This window comes from Pseudorasbora parva, chromosome 3 (genome assembly GCF_024679245.1).
Source record: "Pseudorasbora parva isolate DD20220531a chromosome 3, ASM2467924v1, whole genome shotgun sequence".
In the NCBI taxonomy this organism is placed as follows: Eukaryota; Metazoa; Chordata; class Actinopteri; order Cypriniformes; family Gobionidae; genus Pseudorasbora; species Pseudorasbora parva.
The window spans coordinates 50,117,808-50,144,813 of NC_090174.1; the positions used below are offsets into that span (position 1 = coordinate 50,117,808).

General features: G+C 39.4%; 1 protein-coding gene across 10 annotated transcripts in view; it reads right to left on the reverse strand.

The window, feature by feature from the left end:
• Positions 1-2,516: 2,516 nt before the first annotated feature.
• Positions 2,517-27,006, reverse strand: part of fbrsl1 (fibrosin-like 1) — a 372,630-nt gene continuing 348,140 nt past the window's right edge. For 4 of the 10 annotated variants that reach the window (XM_067439373.1, XM_067439379.1, XM_067439378.1 and 1 more), the window contains 13 exons: positions 20,325-20,694; positions 19,380-19,636; positions 17,203-17,465; positions 14,069-14,119; positions 13,757-13,852; positions 11,087-11,158; positions 10,929-10,958; positions 10,754-10,825; positions 10,370-10,502; positions 8,916-8,999; positions 5,837-5,920; positions 5,023-5,284; positions 2,517-4,930 (listed from right to left, as the gene is read on the reverse strand). In XM_067439373.1, coding sequence (XP_067295474.1) covers positions 3,622-4,930; positions 5,023-5,284; positions 5,837-5,920; positions 8,916-8,999; positions 10,370-10,502; positions 10,754-10,825; positions 10,929-10,958; positions 11,087-11,158; positions 13,757-13,852; positions 14,069-14,119; positions 17,203-17,465; positions 19,380-19,636; positions 20,325-20,694 — 3,083 coding nt within the window. In that variant the 3' untranslated portion in view covers positions 2,517-3,621. Of the gene's footprint in view, positions 4,931-5,022; positions 5,285-5,836; positions 5,921-8,915; positions 9,000-10,369; positions 10,503-10,753; positions 10,826-10,928; positions 10,959-11,086; positions 11,159-13,756; positions 13,853-14,068; positions 14,120-17,202; positions 17,466-17,605; positions 17,767-19,379; positions 19,637-20,324; positions 20,695-27,006 lie in introns of all 10 variants that reach the window. The other 6 variants (XM_067439383.1, XM_067439382.1, XM_067439376.1 and 3 more) reach the window with 5 other exon arrangements.

The window sequence follows — 27,006 nt, forward strand, 5'->3', positions numbered from 1 at the left end:
CATTTTCTCCCTTCATGTCATCATATCTCATTTACTTGCTTGTTTTTAGAATGAACGATTATTTGTTTCCATTCCGTTCCCTCATATGTTTCTGTTTGCAGTGGATGTGTTTCTTTCCAACAGCATTACTGGAGTGCCGAGGTGTAGAGAGACTTAGATGCTATTTTATCACTTCAGTCTGGAATTCACTCTGTCTGAGGTCAGAGCTTCACTCGGTTATATGGTCTGCAAAGGATTTGGACAATATACAGTAGCACAGTTATTGAGTAAATTATATATACTTTCTGCTACTAGTATTACCATCAGTGTGTATACTTTTCAGGGTGTAGATGAAAATAGATGGATAACAGTGGGAAAAAAAGTATAGTTTCGATTTTGTCTTAGTTTTCTGTCACTCAAGTTTACTTCTTACAACCTGAATTTTAACATCCACTTCTGCTGATGAAATGTAGAAATCTAAATAAACTGTGGTAAAATGCTAGACATCATTTTTCAAGGGTTACATAATACTTTAGTTAAAATAAAAAATTGGGATTGGTTGGGAAAACTAGAGAAAAAAACAAACAAATGCTAACTGATGGTCTTCAACAATAATGTTGATATATTTGTAAGCAGCAGATTAACAAATTTGATTAAATAATAATAACAGAAAAATAACATGATATATATATATATATATATATATATATATATATATATATATATATATATATATATATATATACAGATTTTAGCCCAACATGTTCAATAAAATGTATGAGATAGTAATATTTTAAAATAATTTTAGGCTAACATTGAGAATGTCAATGTTAAAAATGTTTTTTGCTTACTATATACTCCGATAATTGGCCGGCACAAAAGATAAGTCAAGTGTGTAATTTCTGCTCCACTACGCAGGGTGGAAAAATAATGAACCTTTTTCCAAACAAAGCGGTCTATGGAGAGAGCTGTCTGTTAACACTGAGATATTGCTAGCAAAATTGTTACTTTGTCAGAAAAACTGGCGTTTTTTTGAACAATGCTCTTTGCAGCTAGATAGAATATTTATGGCCTAGACTAGCATGAAAAATGACAACCATCCAAACAATCAAACATTTCTTGGATGGATGGAACAATAACCAGACGTGGAAGTCCTTGAAAGGACGAAAGCAAACTGTTACAGGAGTAGAACATTTTCTCTTTGGTTTCTCTATCCGGTCCAGGTCTGGAAAGTGCTAACTAGCTGATTAGAGGGAGACAGCAGAAGGCCAGAGAGACACAGATGCTCAGTGTCTATGGAATAACCCTCTCAATTACAGCATGGCCAAATTGAAACGGATCCCGATTTAACTCTCTTTCCAATACACCTCCCGGCAGCTTTCCCAGTCCGTCTATCCGGCGATGGCCCTCTCTGAAGCAGCACGTCCAGATAGGCTGGCAGACGCAGCAGGGAGACCATCGATTCTCAATAACATCACTAATGACTGCACACTGCCTGACGCATGCTGCCATTACTTGAGGTGAGGGCCGGGACCGAGGGCAGGCCAGAGCGTGGCACGCCAGATGGAGCCAGTTAGGGATGGTTATGAGGATGAATTGTTTGTCAGTTGGGGAGAAGATAGAGAGAGCGGGAGAATGAAATTGCAAGTCAGAAAGCCAGGCAATGACAGAGACTCGGTCAACGCGAGAGGAACAGTAAACTCTCCACGTCTTATTTGCAGGACAGACAACCTTTGGTCAATTCTTTTTCAGTTTCTTTCACTTCTTCTTCCTCGTCTTCTTGATCCATCCCTCATTAGCAGGCGTCACTCCCATTAATGAGTCCAGACCGCAGGTCAATACAGCACTAGCCTCAGAGTCAATACCAGTTACCTGCAACACAAACACTCAAAAGCTGCACTTGCAGAAAATCAATATCGTGTTGCAGACCTGTCCCATCACCACTCTCAGCCAACTCTCTACAGCAGAGCTGACACAAAGCGCTTTCCTGTGGAAATATAGTCAATGGTGACTGTGGAGGATATTCTGCATATATAAACTGAACAAAGTCTAATTGACATAGGCATTATCTGAATTTTGTTTCCAATTTTTTTTTGCAAAGCATCTGGTCAAAATCAATGCGGTTGAAAACTGTCATCCCAAATACAATGGAAAATAATGTTTTGCATAAAGAAAATGAACCTTATTTTTCAAGGAATTTTTGCATAAATATTTAAATTGCAAAGTATATTTGTAAAATACAATGTGAAATATTGAGCATGTTGGTATCTGCTGCACTGAAACAAATGTCTTCTAAATAGAAATAAACCCTTAAAAAACAAATCAGACACAGTGATTATTGTTACTATTATAATAAGAATATTTCTTTCTCGATATAGGGTCAAATGTGCTTCGTTGTCATGAAAATAAATGTGAAGAATGCACAAAAAACTGCTCATGACCTAGACATTCTTTATCTTTAGTGAGATTAACCCATCCTTTACTATCAACATTCAGTGAGTCCATCCTGAAGACTAGAATTAATTAGCAGACAGATATGCAGATATAAGGTCCAACCTTTATTCCATACATTTTTAAACCATGAATGTTCATTTTCATTTTTTTCACGCCTAAAGCTCTACTTGTTTTGTATACAAGAGTCTAAGAAAAACAACTGCACAACACCACAAGGTCGACAGAAAGAGTCTATTGCCACCCCAACCATTCCAATATGTTTCCCAGATGTCCAGGTTTTGTGGCTGGAGAAGTGTTAACTGCTAAAGCAGTTCCTTTATGACCCGGAAGTTCATAGCTGTTTGTTTCATTGGCTCTTAATTGGACAAATGAATAACAGGTATCCAGGTTCTCACTTTAGAACTCCATTTTGACAACCGTCCAATCAGAACTCTCTTAATCCTCTTTGCATAGATTGCATCGCCATGACCGCACCCCCATTTGATTGGACAGCTCCGTCACCATGGTTTTCAACCTGGAAGTGGTTTTGTTTAATTTCATTGTTTTTTAGAAACATTTAAAAAGCCTAACAAATGTACAATGTCATTTCGTTCCAAGTTAATATCAACAAGATATTTACAATATCTTTAAATTTTACAGAAACCAAACAAGAAAATTGTAATGCATATTTGTCTGCATATCTCAAAAACAAACAAACAAAACCTCTGAATGTAACTTTGTACATGGCCAGTGCTGAATATCTCCAGGTACCATAGAGCTCATACCAGACCAAATTCAGATATGTAGACATCCATATCCAGTAGCTCACTAGGATAAATACAGGGCAGTGAACGAATGAAACTTAATGCAAATACATAAAAAAATGTCTGTACATGAAGGGTAGGAAATGTACAAACAAATTTCAGAATGTCTTTTCACTTGAAAACTGAAAAGGCATTGGATTAATATATTAATATCAAATTTCTGTTCGGTAGTTCATGTTAACATCTTATATTCGGAGCTAAGAGTTGGAGCTATCAACTCATTTCTTCTACTCCAATCAGTTAAAAAAGCCGGTTGATGTGCTTGTTCCAAGGTACAAATCTTTGTACAAATTACACATTTATTTATCATTTACTCTACTTTGTGTGAAAATAAGTGCATGTTGCCTGTGTCCAACTCAAGCGAGGCATTTTCCTTCCTAGTATGTTACCGTGCCTCCACTTCTTTGGGGTTGCGTGACGGCGAGTACTCCCGAGGATCCTGGGTGGTGATTGGCGTAGTCCGTCTTGGCGACGCTGGTCTGGCAGCACCAGAGGGTACCAGAGGTGGTGGGGCACTTAGTGCTGCGGTTGGGGGTGTCCGGTTAAGAAGTCCGTTGTGTCCTGTTGAAGGGCTAAGCCTTGGGTACGGCATCCCGCCAAGGTGCGACATGAATGGTGGCATGTGGGGTAAGTGTCCTTCGATGGGCGACTGGTGCAGTTGGTGAAGCCTTGCCCGATCCAGTTCCTCCCTTAAATGCAACCGTTCCCTTTCTTCAGCCTGCTGCCTCAGTCTCTCCTGTTCCCGCCGAACTTCCAGCAGGTGTTCGTGGTGCGAGTATTCATGTGGCTCCCGATCCCGATAGGGCCGTTCTGGATCGTAGACGCCAGGGAACCGGTGTCCAGGCTCAGAGCGAAGCTGGAAGTCCATACGCCGCTGTAGGTCGAGGTTTCGGTAAGCCTCTCGCAGAGGATCCCAGGAGAATGCCGGATGTGGAAGGCGGTCTCGACCTGCTGCAAGAGGGCTCACTCCCATGAAAGGTGCCATGCGGGTGCGTTCAAGCGCATTCAGACTTCCCATTTGATGCATGGCACTAAGAGTGAGCGGCAGTGAGTGGGGCATGGGGACTCCGTGAAGCGAGGCCGGTGTCGGAGGGTCACTACAGCGAGGAGATGGCGGAGGAGGCTGGTGGGATAGTACTGGGTGGTGATGAGCTATTGGTGTGGTTTGATGAGGTGGTGGAGGAGGAGGGACTTGAGGCTTAGTGGCAGCTTCAGAACCAACCACCATCACGTCCTGCTCTTCCTTGCGTTCCTCCTTGATCTTCATGTCGTTCTTAACCTTGTGTAGCAGATCCCCTGAGCTGGTTTCCTTTCTATCCCTCTCACTTTCTTTAATCGGTAGCGGTTGTGGGATGCCCATCTTGATTCCTGCGTCGTTAAGGGCATTTTTCGAGTAAGGAGAGGGCGATCTGTGAATGGATTTGAGAGAGTCATCTGAGGACCGTCTGTCTGTGATCTCCTTCCCTGGAGAACGACTTTCCTTCACCTTTACGTCTCCTAAAATGCCTGACTCTCGCTGGCGCTCCAAATGCTCTTTCTCAGGCTCTCGGTTGCGGTCGGCACTGCCACTGCGGTGTCTGCCAGAGTCGGTCGAGTTCTGGCTGTTTGAGCGGATCAGGTTGCTGATCTGGTAGCTGACTGGAGCAGAAGCTGGAGAGGAGCGGTTTGAATGGCGATTACGATCCAAAGAGTCTCTGCAACAGTAAAGAACCCATCATTAGTTGAATTAGGAGACACAAAGTCAGCAAAATAAGATGCTTTGCTCCATGAAATCAGCAACACCAACCTGTCTTTTTCTTTCTCTTCTTTCCCAACAGAAGAGTCCCTTTTTTCTCTTTCCCTTTCTTTTTCTTTCTCACGTTCCCGATCTCTTTCCCTGTCGTGGCTGTTTGCAGAGCTGCTTCTTTCTGCATCCACAGATTTGGGCCACTGTGGAGGGGTCGGGAAGGAGGGCGGCGTCCGGTGCAGCCGATTCCAGGTGTCGTGATGAGGACTACTGAGACCATGCAGCCCGGGACCCTCTTTGGGTCCAAACACACTGTTGGCCCCTGAAATAACAAAAAAAAAAACATGACATCAGTTTAACAGATCACAGTCCAGTTCTATCAAGGTTCTGCATACACAATCTGAAAGGTTAATGGCGTAGTTTCTTCTACAAATGGGGTACCAAGGGCAGCTTTTTAAGACTTTTAAGCAGAGAACAAATGAATGACCCAGCGGGGTCAAAAGCTATGAAAAGCAAAGCGTTCCATAGAGATTCTATCTCAATGCAATCAGTTTCACTAAAAGAACTCCCGTTCAGCCAATGAAGGAAGAAGGGAGAGGAAATGAGATATGGCGAACCCATACTTTGCGAGAAACTAATAAATGCAAGAGCAATGATAAACCAGTTGGCTTGCGAGTTTGAGTTGGGGTGTGAATTTGCCAATGGCCTGTCTGCGGTAATGCCTGCGTCCCCCCTGCTTCCCTTAACTCTCATTTTGCATTTGCAAAGCTAAGTGCCTTTCTTTCATTCCCACCTCCTTTTTATTCCCTCTGCACTCTCTGTGGTCTACAGCTAAGCTGTGCTGCACTGAGTCGAGCTAGAGGCCGGGGCTTACCGAGGGCTGGGTTGCCTAATCCACCGAAGGCACTGCTTGAAAGGTTGCTGAGGCCGCCAAAGGTACTGGAGCGACTGAATGGATCTGCAAAATGCCAAACAGGGATTAGCGACGCGGGGCCGGAGGTGCCCGACCATTCCAACCGGCTTTTCTCTTACAAGCCAGCTTTGTTTTTTGCGTCACTGTTACTGCTGCTATTCTGACTCCCTAAGGGTTGTTTATTTCTCCCAGTAAGACTGTTGGAGAGTGTTCACTAGCTGCGGATTAGGCAGTGAGAGGTGCTGGCATGAAGAGCGGTACCTGATTGGAGTGCGATTGCTAGGGACATTTTGAAATGTCTGATGTGGAAAATGATCAAATGAAAGCTAGCAAAACAGCTCATGTGTCTCCCATTTCTCTAAAAGTTTCAGTGATCCTTCCATCTACGTACCCCTTACCCCTATTAAGCTATGGATTAATACTTACCTTGCTAGGGATGAAGGAGCCAAAATCATTCATACAGTTGCATTAATGTTTAATCAAATTAAATTCAAAACAAACAACCTCCGGCCCTCAGAAGTAAAACACGCAATTCAGTGTTTTTTATGTGGAACATGAATTTAAATTCCTGATATCCAGGAATGGATTTATGACTAATCCACACTGTACTTAAATACGTAAGCAATCATTTAGCAAATGCTTTTACACCAGGAAATTCACAATACACTAATTCACATGAACAATCCCCTTGGAGCAACCTAGAGTTAAGTGGTTTGCTCAAGGGCACAATAGTGATAAGTTCTTGACTCAGAAACCAGAAACCTTCTGATTACCAGTCCAAGCTTTAACTACTAGGCAACACCTCACCCATTTCTGCGTTTTATCAGTTTTCTCTCCATTTCCTTTGGGCCCCAGGTGTTAACAAACTCAAATTGGATCGACTTGAGAGCTCACTGTGTGAAATCAGCATTCATCACCAAACTCAAATAACATCTCTGATAGAAACTGTAGGGGAACACTATCTGAACGAAGCAGAGCCCAGTAAAAAGGGAATGATAGTAAAATATACTTGTACTGTATTTTGCATTGGAAAACAAAAGTTGAGTTTTTGTCAGAATGGCCTGTGTGTGGGACTGGGGGGGCAATAATTTATTGTAGAAAACATGGTCATTGTACCCTCTATTATATCATTGTATTGCATGTTTTCACTTTTTGTATTTTTTTTTTACACCTGCCAGTTCAGCAAAGAATTAACTTGTAACATTCAAAATATTGCTTAATAAGTTTATCCTGTTTTAAGCACGTTGAGCACTTTATTTTTCTAAACATAAACACAACAAAATAGTAAGATTTGGTAATGTTTTTAAAGAAGTATCTTCTGCTCAACAAGGCTGCATTTATGTTATTAAAAATACAAAAAAAAAACTGTAATATTGTGAAATATTATTGAAAAAAAGAATATATATAATTATAATAAATATATTTAATATAATTATAATTAATACATAAATATAATTTATTCCTGTGATGCAAAGTTGAATTTTGAGCATCATTACTGCAGTCTTCTAGCCTGACAAGCCAGACCCACATCAAGATGTTTGGTCTGGAAACTCACCATTGACAGGGCTCAATCTGAGGGGCGGGATAAACGGTTGTCTTTCAAACTCCCTCTGCACGCGATAGGATAGCGCCAGCACCAACCAGAGCAACGAAGGTGAAGCAGAGCTTGTTGATAGATTAAACATTTGCCGTATCCGGTCAGCAAAACTCTGAACACATCTTCCCTTCTTAAGAATGACTTCAGTACCGTTCTTTGTTTTTTTTCTCAGAGAAAAGCTTAACTCCAAGTCTTCCAGAGTCGCGGTCAAAGCTGATTCGAAAGACCGCCGTTCGCCAGCTTCTGTGTTTACTAGCGAGTAGCTAATTTGCTGCGAGTGTCGTCTAGCAACTCTCAATACACTTCTGAGCTGTAAACGGCAAACTCTGGTCGGGCCAATCACATCGTGTATAGAGTCGGTGGGCGGGGCTTAACATAATGACGGCACAGAACACAGAAGCTGGCGAACGGCGGTCTTTCGAATCAGCTTTGACCGCGACTCTGGAAGACTTGGAGTTAAGCTTTTCTCTGAGAAAAGAACAAAGAACGGCACTGAAGTCATTCTTAAGAAGGGAAGATGTGTTCTGAGTTTTGCCGTCCGGATACACCGAAAGTTTAATCTGTCAACTAGCTCCGCTTCACCTTTGTTGCTCTGGTTGGTTGTAGCGCTATCCTATCGCGTGCAGAGGGAGTTTGAAAGACAACCGTTTATCCCGCCCCTCGGATTGAGCCCTGTCAATGGGGAGTTTCCAGACCAAACATCTTGATGTGGGTCTGGCTTGTCAGGCTAGAAACATGTATGATTATTATACATTTTTGAGATTTAAGACTAATTTAGAATATTTAAGATTCTATGATGAATAGAAAGTTCAAAAGAACAGTATTTATCTGAAATAAAAAACATTTTAAATGGTAAAAAATATTTTTAATACAATACAATTTTGACTGGTAGTGTGTGTGTGTGTGTGTAATATATATATATATATATATATATATATATATATATATATATATATATATATATATATATATATATATATTAAACAATATACATACAATTTTTGAAAGTGAGTTACGGTTAAATTTATAATATCTAACCCTATGGGGAGACACTTCTGAGCCAACTGATACCAGACTAATAGGCCTTAGAGTAGACATTATATTTCATTTGACGAAAACAGGAACAAGGCTGTTGAGGGGTAGAACTATAGTGTTTTCAATCTGTCATGTTCTCTAAAGGTTCGACACTAGGCCATGACTGATTTTTACAATATTTATTTCTTGGGGTATTTGGTTTTTATGGAAAGATGTGCTTTTATAGCTGAATGATCACCACTGAGGTATGCGGCTACAACATATAGAGCAGATTGCATTTCTGTCATTCTTTGCCTTGTTTATATTTGGATCAAATAAAAAGCGATTTCAACATGAGATGAATGCATTCAATTTGAATTACAGAAAGACATAGAGAAGAAGAACTATTTAAAATGGTGGTTTACTTACACTTACCTGCCAAATGGCTAGGAGGCAGGAAGCCAGCGTGGTGAGGAGACGGCCCATAGGGTGAAGCTGCCGGGTGTCCCGATCCTATTGAATAGAGCAAACAGTTAAAAAAAGCCAAACTGTTAAATTATTCATCACAACAGACATAGATGTAATCTCTATATACTGTGAAATAAGAATTAAATAAGAAATGTTAGTTTAAATACTTTCTCCTATTCCAGTTTAATGTGGAGAGACAACTGGCTCAACTAGTGGTGTGTGTTTGGGGCGGGGCTACCAGTAAAAAGATGTTTAGAGGGATACTGAGCAGTTTTCCCAGACAATAAAAAGGACAGTGATGTCTAAGATTGAGTGTTCAGGTTGCATTTCAAAGGGTCAACTGTCTATTCATGTGTCATTTGTTAGTGTGTATCATTAATGAAGAAACCAATTACAAGCTCCTTCATGACACCACGCTGCATAATTACAATCTAAAGGGCAGACACGCTCATGTTGCCCTTCAACAAAGAGCTACCAGTCAATTATATCAGGTAAAATAATTTATATTCATGCCCGCAGCCCCCGCGTTGAGCCAAGACAACGGTCAAAATAACAACATGCAAATGAGAAAAGGAGAAAATACAAATCCATTTTTATCATACTGGAGCCATACCAATAAATATATTGCAGTATAATTGACAAGATAATATATAAATAAACTGCGAGGCAGTGTTTTAGATTGGATTATAAATATAGTTAATAAGTTAAATGAAAATCACTTTTAAATAATTAGAATATCTTAAAAGTGGTCCGGTCTAGCGGTGGGTTCAGCATCAGGCTTTCCCATAACAACAGGAAAGGGAATTATTCCCAGGAACAATTGTGTAACTGTAACTTTTTTACTTATTTATTTAAAACTTTTTCATCTTAAGAATTTAAAGTCAATATGACATGTGGTTACACTTTATTACACTAACTCTCATTGGAATATTAGTAGACGGTTAGGAATAGAGCTAGGATTAGAAGGATAAGCTGACATGTAGTTGCAATGTAGCATGTCTGTTGAGGGACTATTATAATAAAGTGTTACCTGACATGTTGTTTGTTACTCATTTTACAGATGAGAAAAATTTTATTGTCACTTTTTCAATGAGAAATACAATGAAAACGTACTTATTTTATCACTTACATATGGCGGTTGATTAAGTCTAAGAACTGTGCGTTTTTTGTTGTTGCTTTATGTTTGTATGCATTTTTTAATTTGGAGTTTTTACTATTTACTATTTATGGACAGCCCTTTGGTCCATTCTAATGGTTTTAAAAATGCTTTATAAATACTCAACTTGTTGAGTTGAGTACGTTAGGATTTGATTTTATGCATAACCTTATGCATAATGAGACCAGGAATGTGTACTGAGAGAGTAAATAGAGTCAAGTTTGATTTCATGTTGACTTTAGGAGTTTTCTTCACACACCTGTTGATGAGAAGAGGGGTCTGGCCAGGTCATGAGGGTAGGGAAACCCAGGGAATACGCCTGGAGCTGGAGGACGGCTGAATAGATCAAGTTTTCCATTCATGTCCAGTTTATGCGGGTCCAAATGCATCTGCTTTTAATGGACAAACATCAATTTGGGGTTACATTCGATGTAACTTATGATATATGTGAGTTTACAAAGTTAAAAAAGTACTATTTATTTCTTTTTTTGTAAACCGTCCTTAATAAGAGAAAATTACTCAGACTTTAAAGCACAAATCATTACAATTCTTGTAGTTCTCTCACACCAAAGGCTACACTATATTAAAGAAAGAGACAAGAAGTAGTCTTCTGAATCTTTTCTTGACTTCTGAGAAGACTTACTTTCATCTTCTGCTGATGATGATAGATCTGCCAGGCGATTTGAACATGAACTGCACACCATTTACCTGGCTTCTGACATGAGCGAAGAAGACATTTCAAAGCATTAGCACAAAGGTGGTGGCATTTAAGGAGCAAAATGTAGAAATTTGAAAGAGAATGAAAATATGATGCTTACTCTTACTGAAGTCCTAAAAGGATCTGTGATCTGTGAGGAAAAGAAATAGAGAGAAAAAAAAATGTTTTTTGAAAAGTTCAAGTTCATGAAATGCTGAAACCACCACAATCTTCATTAGTTTGTAATGGCTAAGTGGATCTCCAGAATGGATAGCTTACCCTTGGGTCCTTCTGAAGGAGAGTGTGCGGGACCGTTCCTGGTCTTGCTGCAACATCAATAGGGTTTGAGGCCTGGAGAGAAAATTAAAACCTTTTTAGATTAATCTAATGGAACGTAGCATTACACTGAGGTCTGTTTCTTTACTGTATTCAACCATGCACTGATTAGATATATTGCTATGCATTGCATTTTTGGCTCCTTGGTGTGATGACTAAAGTTGACCTGGCACAAAAAACATATTAATAATTAGGTCAGAAAACACCGCAGCTTATCCAAATATGAATTTAGCTTTTATTCTTTTCAATGCATTCTTTAGCTGAAGAGCCTATGAAATCAAAAGTTTTGTGGCTTGAAATCTGTGTTAACTTTAAGGTAATCTATGGTTCATTGCTGTGATGTAACTAAAGCCTATTGACTATTTAAATAGAACACAAACCTATAAACTAAATTTTTTAAAAGGACACTTTGGCTCAGAAAAATTAATCATGTGAATCATCATGGGTGTAGCCTAAAGTTTAAAGGAGTGAAGAATTGAGAAAAGTTTCAGAGCTGAAAACTTCCTTGTTAGTAAAAGAAAAGCTTTTATAGACACCAGGCCCAGAAAACGAGGCTCTCAAATCAATGACGTATTAGAAGGGTGAAATGTGGCCTCTATGTATACGCTGCTTCTGTAGCCCCGCCCACTGACTGCTGGAGCTAAACTGATCGTGTTACCGAGCAATAAACACGCCGAAGATAGCAAGATAATCGTTTGTAAACCAGACACAGGTCGACACAGGATTTGCAGACATATTGAGATTAAAACACATTGCTGTGCCTTTTATATTGGATATGAGAGGAATGGTGCAACACACTTATGTGAGTAAAACATGTTTTTTAATATGCTATAGTATTGCATTGTTAAAGATCGTATTGATTATGTGTACGTGACATGTCTAACAGAGCATACCACCACGCTGTCACAGGCTGAAGAATCCCTTTTTTGTTGGTTCATTTCTGTTCGAGACATCCCAGGACTGTTTTCCAGACGGGCTACCAAACGTTGGCAGGCCGGTGAATCTTAAATAGTGAAATAACATTCATTTCTTGATCTCCGTTGTATTTGAAGAGCGGTTCGCGATTATATCCACCAATCGGGCGGGCCAAGTAATAAAAAAAGAAATCAATCACGGGTGGATGAGAGATAAATTATTGTGTTTGTTTGATAAATACGTTTTGAGACTGAGCCCCGACTGAGAATCATTCCGGCCGCTTTCAAAACAGTCCCTCCCTCATGTGAACTGTCATGTCACCAGTGCGTTACACCCATCAAAATCCAGCGTTCAGGAGAGAGCCTCAAAACCAGTGTAGAAAATAGCCTATTACTTGATGTTTATGAATGTAAAAACCATGTGAACGTCATAAGTTGACCTTGAAGAAAATTTAAAAGCCAATTCATGACACATTTAAAACTCAACTTTAGTCCCAAGTTCATGGATTAATTTATACTAATAAACATCATATAATCAATTTCAGACTTGCTCTACCTTTGACTGGAAGCTAATAAAGTTATTAGAGAAGTGCCAGGTAAAAACTATTACACACTAAGTGAGTGAAAGCTATATAAGACGCACATTGCAAACACACATACACACAAACACACATACACACACACCCGCACATTAACCGCCCTTCTCAAGACCCATTGCTAAGTCTAAAGTTAACACAAAAGCCTCCAGCAGGTTATTGAGCCTATGCCTCTTTGCATAATCCATTAATGGAAAAAGCGGCAGTGCTAGATTTCTCCGTCTGTCTGCAGTATAAATGAAGTTGTGTGGGATTTGAGAGCACCCTGAATACTAATGGTGAGGTGAGGCTGGGCTATAGATCAGGGGACGTGCCACATTTCTACTAGATACAGAAAACTGTCAAAAGAGAGAATAATGCTAATGATACCAAGGAATGTTTTAAATACATTGATAGCATTTTTGCTTTTTGACATTTTTGTCACTTTTATTATCAGCAAATGTAAAGATGTAACAGGAAATGTTTATGCTCTCTCTCTATCTCTCTCTCTCTCAGATGAGCATTGCGAGTCTAAACAGGGCTAACCATGCTAGATTACGGCTCTGATCTGGAGCTGTTCTAAGCAACCACACTTTGAAAATTTAGGACGCCTGTATAGTGATGCACCAACATTGTCAACTGAAAATATTTAGCACAAACAGAAACAGTAGGAACTGTACTACTGCTGGTCAATCACGTGATCACGACACTCTGAACAGCATACAGAGTTCACAATACTCATATTTAAGTAACAGTATTTTTGATTTCACTTTTGGCTAAATTAAAAGTTTTATTTATTTTAATAAAACACTAGCCCTGCAAAATGTTGGCGAGGAAATTTCACTTCCATTCTCATAACTGAAAAAGACTAGACCATTCCTTTGTTTTTCAGAAATAATTTTCAGATTCATCTGGCAAACAATTTGTAGAAACCGTTGGGTGTGTTTTCTTACGCTCACATCTGTGCAATCACACTGCCAGACTTTTATGAACCATATTTTTCTAATATTTTTTGACATCCTAATCTTCTAATCCTGAACCAACCACATGCTTTCTTTCTTGTTCTGCTCAAGTCAAAACAGTTTTGTCTACATTCCCACATGATGTGAAGGCATAGGTCTAACCTTTGGCTGGAAGGCGCCTTGCAGTGAACTGAAGGGCCCTGAATGTGGAAGCAATGGAGGCATGCCTGGCATTGTTGGCGGATAGGAGGGAAAGAACTGCAAAAAAAAAACAATGTAAATGTAAAGTTTCTTTGGCAGCTATCATCTCTGTAAGCTATTACATCTGTTCGATCCTGCCTTGAAAACAACATCAAACCAAGCAAGCTTAAGAATATGCAAAAAGTTTACAAGTAGGCCTATGTCTCAAAGTTAACATAATTGACATTTTCAGTCAAAGCAAGAGTAATGCATTCAAAACAAGTTGGCACTTACATTTGAATGTCTCAAGAAAGGATTGTCCAGCTTTGGGGCGTACTTGTCGAACTGAGAGAGGGATAGAAAAAGAGAGAGAGAGAGCGCACAAATTAAAAACATATCAACAAAATCAAAGGCATCTGTGACCAAAAACATGAGAGGGCTTCACTGCAGTGTGCTTACATAGTCAAATAAATAGCAGATGAAGCTCAAATAAATTACACCCTTTTAATAAAACAATTACACAGTAAAACAGCCATTCAATGTCACATGAAAGAAAACCACAGCAGCCACAGCTGGCAAAAGCTTCACAGAGCCGACCCAGAGTGTGGGAATACGCTCACAAAAGAGTCAAACCAGATTGCTAAACAAATGAAAGGCACCCTTCACTTCCAATTAAATTGACACGAGCCATTTATTACGTGGCAGTGTCATTCCTTTAGTGTTAAGAAACACATATAGAACAGTAACTCGAAAATCAAGTTCTAATTAAACAGTACAATTCGAGAGTCAAGATAGCAGCGTAACTACAGGATGGCAACAAGCAAAAGAATGTGAACGTGGAGAGATTCTGTATTTAATGAGTCAAAAACAGCTGAAATGGTTCATGATCATTTCTAGAGATAAAAACTAAATGGTAACACTTTACAATAAGATTTCATTAGTTAACATGAACAAACAATGAAAAGTTTATTTTTTATAAACTAACATAAACAAAGATGAACAATGGTAAGTTCATGTTAGTTAATACACTAACTTATGTTATGTTAATGTAATGTAAAGTGTTACCAATAAAATATTCTCATAAATATATATATATATATATATATATATATATATATATATATATATATATATATATATATATATATATATATAACTTTTTTGTAATACTTTACAATTATGTTAATAAAACTAGTCGTCTTAATTTGACTGCTTTAAGTTTTTAGCACTCCAAGTGATTTCTTTTACATAAATCCTTTACAAACACACTTATATAGTGTTGTAAGCCTGTAGTCTTTTGTCTCGGGTGATGGTAATAAAAGAGGATACAATCTTTCTGAACTCTTTTTAAAGCAGGAGTGCTTGAACCACAGCCCATTTGTGATACAGACTTTATATTCCAACAGACCAGCGGGCATAAACTGCATTTATCCTGCATCGTATGAATGAATGTGTGGCGATAATTAGCCTAAATCAAACACATGAGGTCGCCCTGGCTGAGAAAATTGCTGATCTGGCTTCCCTGCGCATTGCACTTCTGTGATCCTTCCAAGGGCCGCACACCTGCTTTATGGTTAACACTCGCAGAGTAAATACAGCAAAGGTTTGTAGAGGTCTATAAAAAAACAGTGCTTCATAATTCACAGCCCCTGTCAGAGCTTTACAGCAAACGGCTTTGCCAAATCAAGGTTCAATATTACATCTGTAAACAATTACATCTTTAGGAGGAAGGGAAGAAAGAAAAGAAAACAATACAGACATTATATGAAGTGAGTCACCGTTCAAAGTCAACATGAAATGGCTTTCGCTACCCACTTTACTTTCCTGGACTGACACATTTTCACATTTGCAAAAGATAGTTTTCCTTTGTCAGGAAAAAGGACATTTTGTCTTTGTAATAACATGCGCCAATGAATAATGCACAATAAGACCAGGAACATGCATAAAGGAAGTAAATTGGGTTATTCTTGATCTCATGTTGACTTAATCAAGCTGTTATTTTTATATTGACCCACAGTAAACACAAATGCTTTAGAAATCAATCATCAGTACATTTGTCAGTAGAAAACATCACATTTAAATCACATGGTGTTGAAAGAAATTCAACAATAGCAGATCAGCAAATAAGCAGTTCAGCTCATAAAACATTTGAAGAAGGTTTGGTGGTGTGTTTGTCATTCAGCAGAAGAGATCCATCGCCATTTCATTGTTTCGACTTCTGATGATGAAACGGCTCTGTGACCCACAGAAGAATCTGAACAGCAAACTACAAACATATGGCATGTTTTAAGCTAATATGCAAGCAGATTAGAATCTTTGGAGATGGTAATCTATGATTCAAAAATGCCTTCCTTTTTATCTAGTGCTTTGACATAATATCTTTTGGATTGGTTGACAGCAGCGATAGTATGCAGATAAGACGCTCTCATTCCTGTTTGAATACGTTTCAGAGATCTGAATGCATTTTATATGGCTAGCTAACTTTGAGGAGCTGAATTGATCTGATTACAGGCTGCCAAAGTTCGCCTCTAATAGCCGCTTTGCACACGGAAGCAATTACGCTTTATCAAAACAACCCCGTTGATGTCATGACTTTCATCTGCGGTGAGGTCATTATGTTTTGACCGCAAGCTTTGAATGTGTCACATAGAATGAGTTCTGTCTGTACCTCAGTCACGCCATAAGATCTCAGTCTGCCTCCGGTTTTTCTCAAACAGCCCCCAGCACTCAGAAACATCACTGTTCTGCTCATATGAAAGCAATAAAACATCTATGGCTCACACTATAAAAGCGCAATGAGTACGGCATGTCAACATGGCAGCAAAAAGGGTTTTTATTAGGGAAAGAGCTACAATATTTGTGGTTGTCATGGGACAATTGTTTATCTTGTTAGGATGATGGGTATCGGTTATGTCACTGAGGTGGTGCTGTAAAACTGTTTCAACCCTGTGTCCTCTGTTTAAGATCTGGCCCGGTTCATGATCAACCTTAAGCCTCAGCAGTGGGTTGTAAACTCTATTACTAATTACACAACAATTAGTTGCGCTGCGCTATTATGATTGAATGAACGCCGTTCCGCTTCACAGTTTGCATCAGTCCGCTTGTCAGTGTTTGCGATGTTCCAAAAAGGCTGCCAGTCTGGGTGTTGCTCCATTACATTTAACTGTTTTATCAAAGGAGCAACAATAGACAAAATGACTTGCCATATATGCCAAATATAAGTTACTCGTGCTGTCAGTCCGAATGTCAGCACAACCGCGATGTGGCCGTGCTGATATTCAGTGCGTCAACACGATTGTGGGTGTCAATTGCTGGAAGAATAGGATGGCCGCATAGAAAGGGCTCGTTTTAAATAGGTTGGAGTATTTTAAGGGGGAATAGGGAGGTAAGGAAGGGAGTAAAATCTATCCGTTTTTACTTATCCTCACATTTCTGGCTGGGGTACGCACCATGGGAGGTGCAGTGGGCGGCCCAATGATGGCTGCCGGGGGCAGACTGGCAGGGAAGGGCGTAAAGGTATGCTGATGCGTGTGTTGGTGCTGGTGCATATGCTGATGTTGGTGAAACTCGGCCCGGAGGAGCGACACAGGGGCCAACGGCGACCCTGTCGCCCCTGGAGTCGACCCCCGACCCCGCTCCGAGCTCTGAACCAGGAAGCGGTTGTTCAGCTCCTGCCGCAGAAGATCATGCTCTGCAAGAAAGGAGAGCGAAGGGGAAAAGGAGGGAAAGGGGGGAGAGGGGGAAGACACGGGAGGGAAAAGAAAAAAAAAGGCAAGGGCGGCCAGTGAGTTTTCACAACAGCGGTAGGAAGAAGCGAAAGAGGGTAGTCACCTGGCTTTCTCTGTTTCTCCAATTCAAGGTGTGAGGGTTTTCTACGTGAGGACTCATTGGTGGAGGTAAGAGAGTTGCCTGTGACAATGTGCCAATCAGAATCCCCGAATGAGGCTGGCAATACATGATTGGTTGGTTGAAAGATATCAACAGGCTGGTATCTAAAGACAAGAGAGAACCGAGAGTCACCTCAGCAGAAAACACACACACACTTGACGCGACATTCACACACTGTTATACTGACTTAAAGGGATAGTTCACCCAAAAAAATGAAAATTCTGTCATGACCCTCATCACCCAAACCTGTATGAATTACTTTCTTCTGCGGAATACAAACAAACCTAATGTGACCATATATAATTGATAGAAAAAAATGGTTCCACGAAAGAAAAAAAATTCATACAGGTTTGCATACAGATTTTCATTTTTGGGTGAACTATTCCTTTATGACCCTTTTTAAACTTGCTTGATGCTTTTAAAAGACATCAATATATAAGTTTAATTTAGACTACACTTGGTTTGTTACAGTGAACTAAGATTTTAGTTATTGATGACATCTACAGAAAGGATTACACTGTAGAGGCTAACTGCATGTTTAAATGTTCTACTTATTATATTATATAATATACTACATATACTTTTATTAAAAACCCTTTTATTCTATTCTTGAACCTTAGATTTAGTTCAGCATGTAGCTTTAGAAATCGGCATCTAAAAGCCAATAATAAACAAAAAAAATACACTTACCATAGAGATAAGGCAGAGACGAAGAGGCCAGGTCTAATTTTCATCTCAAATATTGCATATAATATATATTGTATCAAACAAAGCATTTGAAAACTGACAACTGTCAAAGGTAAAATAGAAGGCAATAAGACTTTCCGAGGCAGAGGATCCAGATATTAGAAAAGAAGTGCAGCTCGCATCCTTCTTTATTATAGGTATCATATAGTAGAAACTGGACCATCTGGATATGTCACATTTTTCATATGCTGACCTCTTATGCGTGCCCCATCTCGCATTGCACTTGAAAAGAATGTGATTTAAAAGCAGTGCTGTTGTTACTGAATACTGTACTTGTAAAGCTGTCTTTAACATTGGTTAATTGTCAACAAGCAGAGGAGTTTTATACCAAGCAATTCAATTACAGTAACTGTAGGAACAGTCAGTAGATTTGTGGGAACCAAATTTTTGCAAATTTAAGACTAGCATTACAATATGCAAATTTAAATCTTGGGAATGTACGGCCACTTGGGAAAATGGGAATGCAATATATCAGTTAAATAAACATTTAATTGTTGTGGTAATCACATGCCTTTCATTTAATAGGTCCAAGTTTAAAAAAATGCACAATCTTAGGGCACTAAACACTAGAAAAATCTCCAACGGAGCATTTGAGGAACATAAATGCATGAAATGTGTTCTGCCGGTTTGTTCAAATTTGGTAAAAATTGGACCCTTAATTCTCATTGGTCAATGGATGCTAATGTCAAAGTGCAGTAAAAGCTACAATTTTTGCACCTACACTTCTGAAAACACTTAATTTCCCCCCTCTACATTCTTGAAATGCACCATCCAAATTGAAATCAGTGGATTTGCAGCCTTTACTGCTGCGTAAACTCTAATGTGTACACACCCTTATGCAAATTAAATATTTGTATCAATTTGTTATATTGCATAATTAAAGAAACCTATAGGTTGTCAAAAAGATTCTCAAATCTCATACCAACTACACTATAAAAATCTCAGTGAGAGAATTTTTTGTGTTTTTTACCTGGATAGGACGGTCCGGCAGGGTGACCTGGCACCACCAGGCTGTTGGTCGGTAGGGTGGGCGGAGGAGGCAGTGTAGCAGGGGTGGCGAACATGGCCGGATGGCTGGAGATGTGGGAGGGCGAGTGAAGGGAGTAGTGGGAGGAAGGCAGACCGGCTATGGAGAGAGGAAGAGGAGGAGCAGGAGACGGGAGGCCGCTGAGATGATGAGGTGAGTGAGGCAGGTGGTGTTTTGGAGGAAGAGTGGAAGGGTTGTTGCTGTGAATACAAAAGGAAAGACAGGATATAAGAAGCAATATTTAGATTATGAATTTATAGCTGTCATAAATTCCAAATATAACTCTTGAATTTTCAGTTATTTCAAAATGAAAATAAATAAATAAAGTTTTTGTAAGGAAACCATTTAAACCAGTTATTTATATCTTTTGCTGTCAGTATTAAATATAAGTTTACATTTCAAAACATTCCTTTAGACATTAATTGGAATAATTAAGTTAGATTTTTTGTGTGCAAAAGGAGTCTGACAACAACAGCCTGTATGCTCCACACAGAGATCTGATCTGACCATCATCAAGTCTGAAGAAACTGAGACAGACTAATTCCAGAAGAACTGCTGCAACGTACTCAAGACACTTCCTGAAAAGCTACCTGAAAAACTATGTGTAAGTGTACTTAGGACACTTTTTTAGCAGTTTTCAACGCAAAGGGTGGTCACTCCAAATATTTATTTGATTTAGTAAATAGAAGTTCTACAAGAAATCTATTTATGGCAAAATTTTAAAAGCATCCACACTTTACAGCTAAGTGCTAAAATCTGTCACAGTACTGTAGCTTTGCAGGTAGGTTTCTTTAAGTGTCAAGAGCAAAAATACTAACATGCCTAAGACTTTAGCACAGTAGGGTGTATATATACTGTGTAAAACGCATTATAAAAAAAGTTACTAACCTGATGTCGTGAAGACTGCTGTAAGGCAAAGGATGATGATGATGACTGATGATTGGCCGGCTGTGGTGCGACGTGGGTGGGAGTCTGTGCTCCAGCGAATGTGATTGGTTCCTCAGGAGGGGAGGGGTGGGAATAGGGGGTACAGATTCCTTCTTGATACTGAGAGGGTTTGGGGAAATAGGGTGCGGTCTAGGCGGGGGGGCTGCCGCCGCAGCAGGGGCAGGAGACCCCGTAGGGGGCGACGCAGGAGTCGGACTTGAGATCGGCGGGACAAACGAAACGTCGTTACTCTGTTCCTGGCTACGCTGAAGGCCAGACACTTTGGTCGAGCTGGAAGTTTTAGATCCCAGATTCTCATTCGTTGGCGTAACTAGAAAGAAAGAAAGACAAAAAGATTAAAATCTGTATCTATATTTATTTCATATTTTTAAATTAAAAGTTACTAATACTGCATGGCATGCATTGTAGTTGTCTGCCATTTTAAATACTTGAGCTCTTTAAAAGGGTTATTGTAGTTTATCTGAATTTTTTTTCTTTTTTTCTGAAAGTGATTCCAATTATTCCTCTGTGAGGTTATCGTTATAGCTGTGGTAAATAACTCTCCAAATCTCATAGAATTGAATGGGCCTTATGCTGCCTTTATTGATAGGATTTTGAAACCAATCATAAACCACACTCAATACAAACCCCATAGTGAGTGGATTTTGTCCACACTATAGGATAGGGAAAGTCCCACAGGGTTGTTGTTTTTTTGGCTCAGGTGCATGCAAGCATCTCAAATCAAATGCACATGGAGTTTGGCACAGCTGTAGACATGTAACCTATAGGATGGGATTGGTTTGCCAATCCATCCATTAGTTTGCAGCAGGGTGAACAGAAACCAGCTGCGATGCCTTCTCTGCTCACTGTGCAAAATGCTGGCATACACCATGACACCAAACACATCCACATCTGTCTGTCTTCCTCTCTGTGCCTCATCTCTCTTATCTCCCCTTTATCGTTTTATCCCAGGTTCATTTTCTTTCTGTATTTCTTTTTCTCTCCATGGGTTTTATGAAGTGTTTAATCAGGTCATTTTCATGCTTGACTATAATCAGATGATCCAATTTTCTGCAAGCAATCCAGTCAGAATGAATAAATCAGAGCTAATTAAAGTTAAATGCCGTTCCCATTCATAGATTTACAGAGCACACAGTCTGCCATGAAATAATTATGTTTCAATTGTGCTGTGAAAAGGGATCATGCACCCTTTATACTGGCCTTTCAGAGTCACCCTCGCTCACTCTCTCTTTTTCACAAGATATTTCCAGGGATTTCTGTAACACTGCCACAGACTGTACAGAGGAACTTCTGCTTTCGCTCAGTTAATCGGAGCGCAGTGCAAAAAATGTTTTACACTTCGCAATCTACAGACTAAATAGGTTACAAAATGTAAAAGCATAGTCAAGTCACCTTCATTTATATAGCGCTCTTTACAATAAGTTTCAGTTTGCTTCAAAGTTGCTTTACAGTGATAATAGGAAATTAACACGCACAGCTTCAACCAATCTCATGTTAATCTTGAGTACCTATAGAGTAGTATTGCATCCTTCATATCTCAAAGTCTTTAGTTTTAGTAGAATTAGTATAAAAGACAGATAAGCTGTACCGACTCTTTTTGGAAACAGCCGAACTTGTGAAGGAGTGGAGTGGGCGGTGCAAAAGATGACAAACACACATGCACACACAATACATTTATGGCATTATTCTTCCCTGAATACATTTCTATTCACTATATGTTCGTGTTGTTTGCATTATATGCACTTGCGCATCAATAGCCAACAAAACACAAACATTTGATGCCTGCGGTTTCAACTTGTGACTGGGAACAAACAAACACACTTGCAGAACTCTATTAGTGCTCCAGAAAAACAAACTTCATCCACTGTTTCCTTAACGCTGGGTTATTTAGGAAGCTGAACAAGGTTATCTTTCCCTCACAACCAGAAACACAACCTTTAGTGACATTGTGGATTTTTTGGACTAAAAACAAAGCGCTGCCGATGGCTCCCGTAACCCGAACGAAGCACGTTGATGGGCACGCTCTTACACGCGCTCATCCGGCAGAAGTGCCCATACAAGGAATTTCACCTATTTTGACGTAATACATGGCTATACTCTGAAAAAAACTTTCTGAAACTTGTTTGCATCCGGAAGGAGTGTATTTGGCACAGAAATACTCTGTCATATGTCCGACGCATGTTTTTTTTTTTTTTTTTACTTTTACATTTTGGCCATGTTTAGCATGAGCATCCAACTCTTTAACAATGAAAATAAGTCAGAATGCATGAAATAGCATTAGACCCCCCTTTAAAGCATACACCCCTTCCAACAAACACATATGCCATTTTACTGACAATAGTGCTAGAAAAGAAAACAGAGAGGAAAGATGGAGAGAGGTAGAGAGTAATTAAAGACAATATCTTCCCCAGGCCACTAATTAACACATTTAATGCAGTCCTCATTCCTAACAGCTTAGTGCAACCTCAAACAAAGACTCTGAAAGCCTGCAGTACACATACTCTCTCCCAGGCCATTAAAACCTCAGGCCGGCGCTCCTAATGGAATATCTGAGCTGTATTAACATACCACTTAATCATTAATGGACACCAATAATTGAGGGATAAAAACGCTAGCTCGAGTTCTTGACACATTTCTCCCCTGCCGAATGACGCACTTCATAAATGAGCCCAAGTCTACAAACAGAACCTGTTCTTAGAAGGAAAATTGTCCTTTTAAGTGTGTAGGTGGTGGAGTTTGTCCTTTTTTTGCAGCTTTGGGTTGGCTTTTGAAGGTTTTCTGGGAACGGCAGTGGTTACGATTTGTAGGACAGTGCCTCGTACAAGATTACCGCAAAAGGAGAACTTCTACCCTATCACTTGGAAAGGTCTAAACAGATGCACTCATGGATAACCCTGTCTTGCTGCCTTTTCCTACAAAGCGGAGAAGAAATATGTCGCCCGTCGGTGACGTTGCCTTGGAAACCAGTCTCGGAGGCACGTTCGTACAGTGAAAGCGGACAGTGGTAGTCAGGCTCCTCAGCTAGCAGTCCATGGCACTTTAGGCACAATGGGCCCTGTGCTTTCTCTTAATGATGATTCTAATGGGTCATAATGGCAGCCAGTAGGCAGGACAAGACATACAAGCTTGGCTTCTTTCTCATTAAAAAAAGTGCCCTGTGAATGTCTGGATGCCTGTGGTATGTAATGAAGAGGCTTCTTCCCAGTCTAGAATGCGGCCGTAATCATTTCGCAGAAAATATGACACAATGTCATTCGAAACGAGCCGTTGTGATGTCATGCTTCTGGCAGTGGCTGTGCGTGTCACCTGTGAAATTCTTGTCAATTTTTGGCTGTGGTAAATTGTTAATATGTCAACCTCACTGTAGACACATTAGATATGGATTGGGCAAGTTGCCACATTAAAGGTGTATGGCTTTCAATTTTCTCAATACATTCCATATTATGACTGTTGGCCCTGAAATTCTGCCTTAGGATTTTTTTAATGAGAAGACAAGTCAAATATACTTGTAACTCCTTTAACTTTTTGTTTTTGACAACTGACAGGCCTCAAGGAAGAAATATTTCTCTGAGACAAACAAGACCTCATTATCTAACACCAAGGTCAGCGATAGATTTACTATGCCTGCTAATAACAAAACCATAAAACACACCGACTTCAGTGTCTAGATTTTTACTGCTTACCCATGCAAACTTTGCCACCATGATGCTAGGGGCTTGGATTATTCCTTGCTAGGTGTTAAGAGTAGTTTCAGTGTATTGCTATTAGGAGTTTCTAGGTGGCTACTAGGTATTTACTTACTAGCCAGAGAAGCCTTCTACGGACCTTTTCACCCCTTTTATTATTCACCAGGCAAAATTGTCATTCTGACTGCTTAAGTAAGATCAGTAAAAGTGTTTCTAACAAGTGTTTGATCATTCATATCTATAGCACAAATGGTGCAGCAAAAAAAAAAAAAAAAAACATATTATACATACATATATCATTATTATTCATTAAAATAAATAACAATAATAATAATAATAATAAGTAGGGTTTCAAATATAAGACATTAAAATAATTTAACAATTACTACAATTCTTGTTATGCCATTTTATGCCAAACAGTTCTCTCAAATCTTGAACAGAAGAGCATTTTCAATCTTTAGCATAAAACAGGCAACAACAGAGACCCTTAAGACTGAGTGAAATCACAGTAGAGCTATTAGACACACAGACAAGAGTGCCCTCAGGAACACCCACAGATTTGTAGAGGTCAGAGGTTGCATTCTGAGGAGAGAGTGACACTCCCTTGGGACGTGTTGGCATCCCTGTTCACCAGATGACACTTCAGCACACTATTGATCTATCCTCTCCCCCTGCTGCTTCTCTCATGGTACGATCCCTCAAGGGACTCTGGCCTCAACACGTGCCTACTGCGGTAAGAACCACCACCAGTGTAAGTAGGGGTGTGTGTTCTCATGACGGATGGTTCCAGCAGAAGCAGGGCGACCCCAGCATCGCCTCACAGCTGTCCCACTAAGATATCCTTGACCTCTGAACTCATTTCAGGCTCAGACAGCCGTCTTGGAACATCTGGAGAGCTGCCGTACTCTACTCATTACACACACACCGACATGATGAAAGTGCAGACAGATGGCTTTAGCTATCAGAGGAAATTATTTCCAGTGTTCTGAAAAAAGAGTCTCATATTATAAGTTAATGCTACAAAGCGCCTACTATAAGTATAAGTTGCTGCATACCTCAGTTGTAACGAGTGGTTATTTCAGTCAAAGTTGCTCTTCTATCAGCCTGAATCAGTCGGCCCATTCTCCTCTGACCTCTAGCATCAACAAGGCATTTTCGCCCACAGGACTGCCGCATACTGGATGTTTTTCCTTTTTCACACCATTCTTTCTAAACCCTAGAAATGGTGGTGTGTGAAAATCCCAGTAACTGAGCAGATTGTGAATTACTCTGACCGGCCCGTTTGGCACCAACAACCATGCCACGCTCAAAATTGCTTAAATCAACGTTCTTTCCCATTCTGACATTCAGTTTGGAGTTCAGGAGATTGTCTTGACCAGGACCACACCCCTAAATGCATTGAAGCAACTGCGATGTGATTGGTTGATTAGATAATTGCATTAATGAGAAATTGAACAGGTGTTCCTAATACTCCTTTAGGTGAGTATGTTTGTATGTATATACATATATATATATATTTATATATATAAAATCTGTAACTCTTTTGCAAAATGAAAAGTTAAATGAAAGAATTTTCTGTATTGATTTTTCACAGGTGTTTTCCTCATATTTTGAATTACCCATTATATTGCATTGTTTTAGGAATGAATGACATGTTTATAAACTTCATGGAAGTTGTTTTTCTAAAGATTATTTTCTTACAGTGTAGGAAAGGACAATTCAAATAAAGTAAAATGCAAACAAATACAATTATGATATTTAACTAAAAAAGTAAAGTTTGAATCTTGGCTTGACAAAGCCTTGTTTGAACGTTTTGAACAATATTTAAAAATAAGTCTTGATCTTTTTGAAGGTTTATAGGCCTTATGACGAGAGAACAATAGAACACTAGATAAATAAACAGATGGATGGATAGAACAACAGATAGTGATAGATTGATAGACAGAATGATAAAATGATAGAATGATAGATAGATAAAACAATAGATAGATAGACAGACAGACAGACAGACAGACAGACAGACAGACAGACACTGAAAATAAACACACTTCTGCAAGTTGAGCCATTGTGGTTATTTTTAGCACAATAAGCATTCATGGTCACATACTTCAGAAATACAAAGTATCGAGACATCATCAGGACACACTATTTTCAACACAAGACTAATCCTAATGTTGCATATCTGATTTGGGAGGCAGCCTGTGTCTATTTCCAGACTATTGACCTCCCCACCCCCCACCCACCCTTTACAACAATATTCTCAACCGTCTCCTGTTGCACATGCAAATAAGAGATTATGGATTTACGTCTTAGTCGGTCTCTGTTTTATATGTAATAAAAACAGCTCATATGTAAATGGGGTCTTAAGATAAGGCAGCAGGGTATGCAAATTCTCCCAAATGACCAGCGACCAATGATGCTTATTGCAAATACTCACACTCTGCACTGCCTTCTGCTGCGAGAACTCAAGCCTAACACTACACATTCTGAGCTCATTTCCCTTGCAAACCCTGTGATATATATCGCCATCATCACTGTGTGCCGGAAAATAAACATTAATACTCATGCACAAAGACAGATATAAAACCACAAGTAACAAACTAAAAGCCCCCTCCAGGTGATGAAGTCAACAAACAGAATAAGACAAGAATGTATCTCGTGAGCAGGTGCTGCATGGAGAGCTGTCATCTTTTCACAGATTAGCTTCATCCAGACAGGAAATTCTCTCCTCTTTACCAGTCAAATCCACTGGGATCTGCATTTCATCGTGCCAACAAAGAACAGAGCATGCCAAAACATCTAAATCGCAACCTCTAACTGATGAAAGAGATTTTGGCTTCAGAAATGTTGATTATAAACCTGAATATTGTCTCACAGCTGTCAAAATGTGATAAATGAATTTTAGAATGAATGCATTAAAATAAGTAAAGGTACTT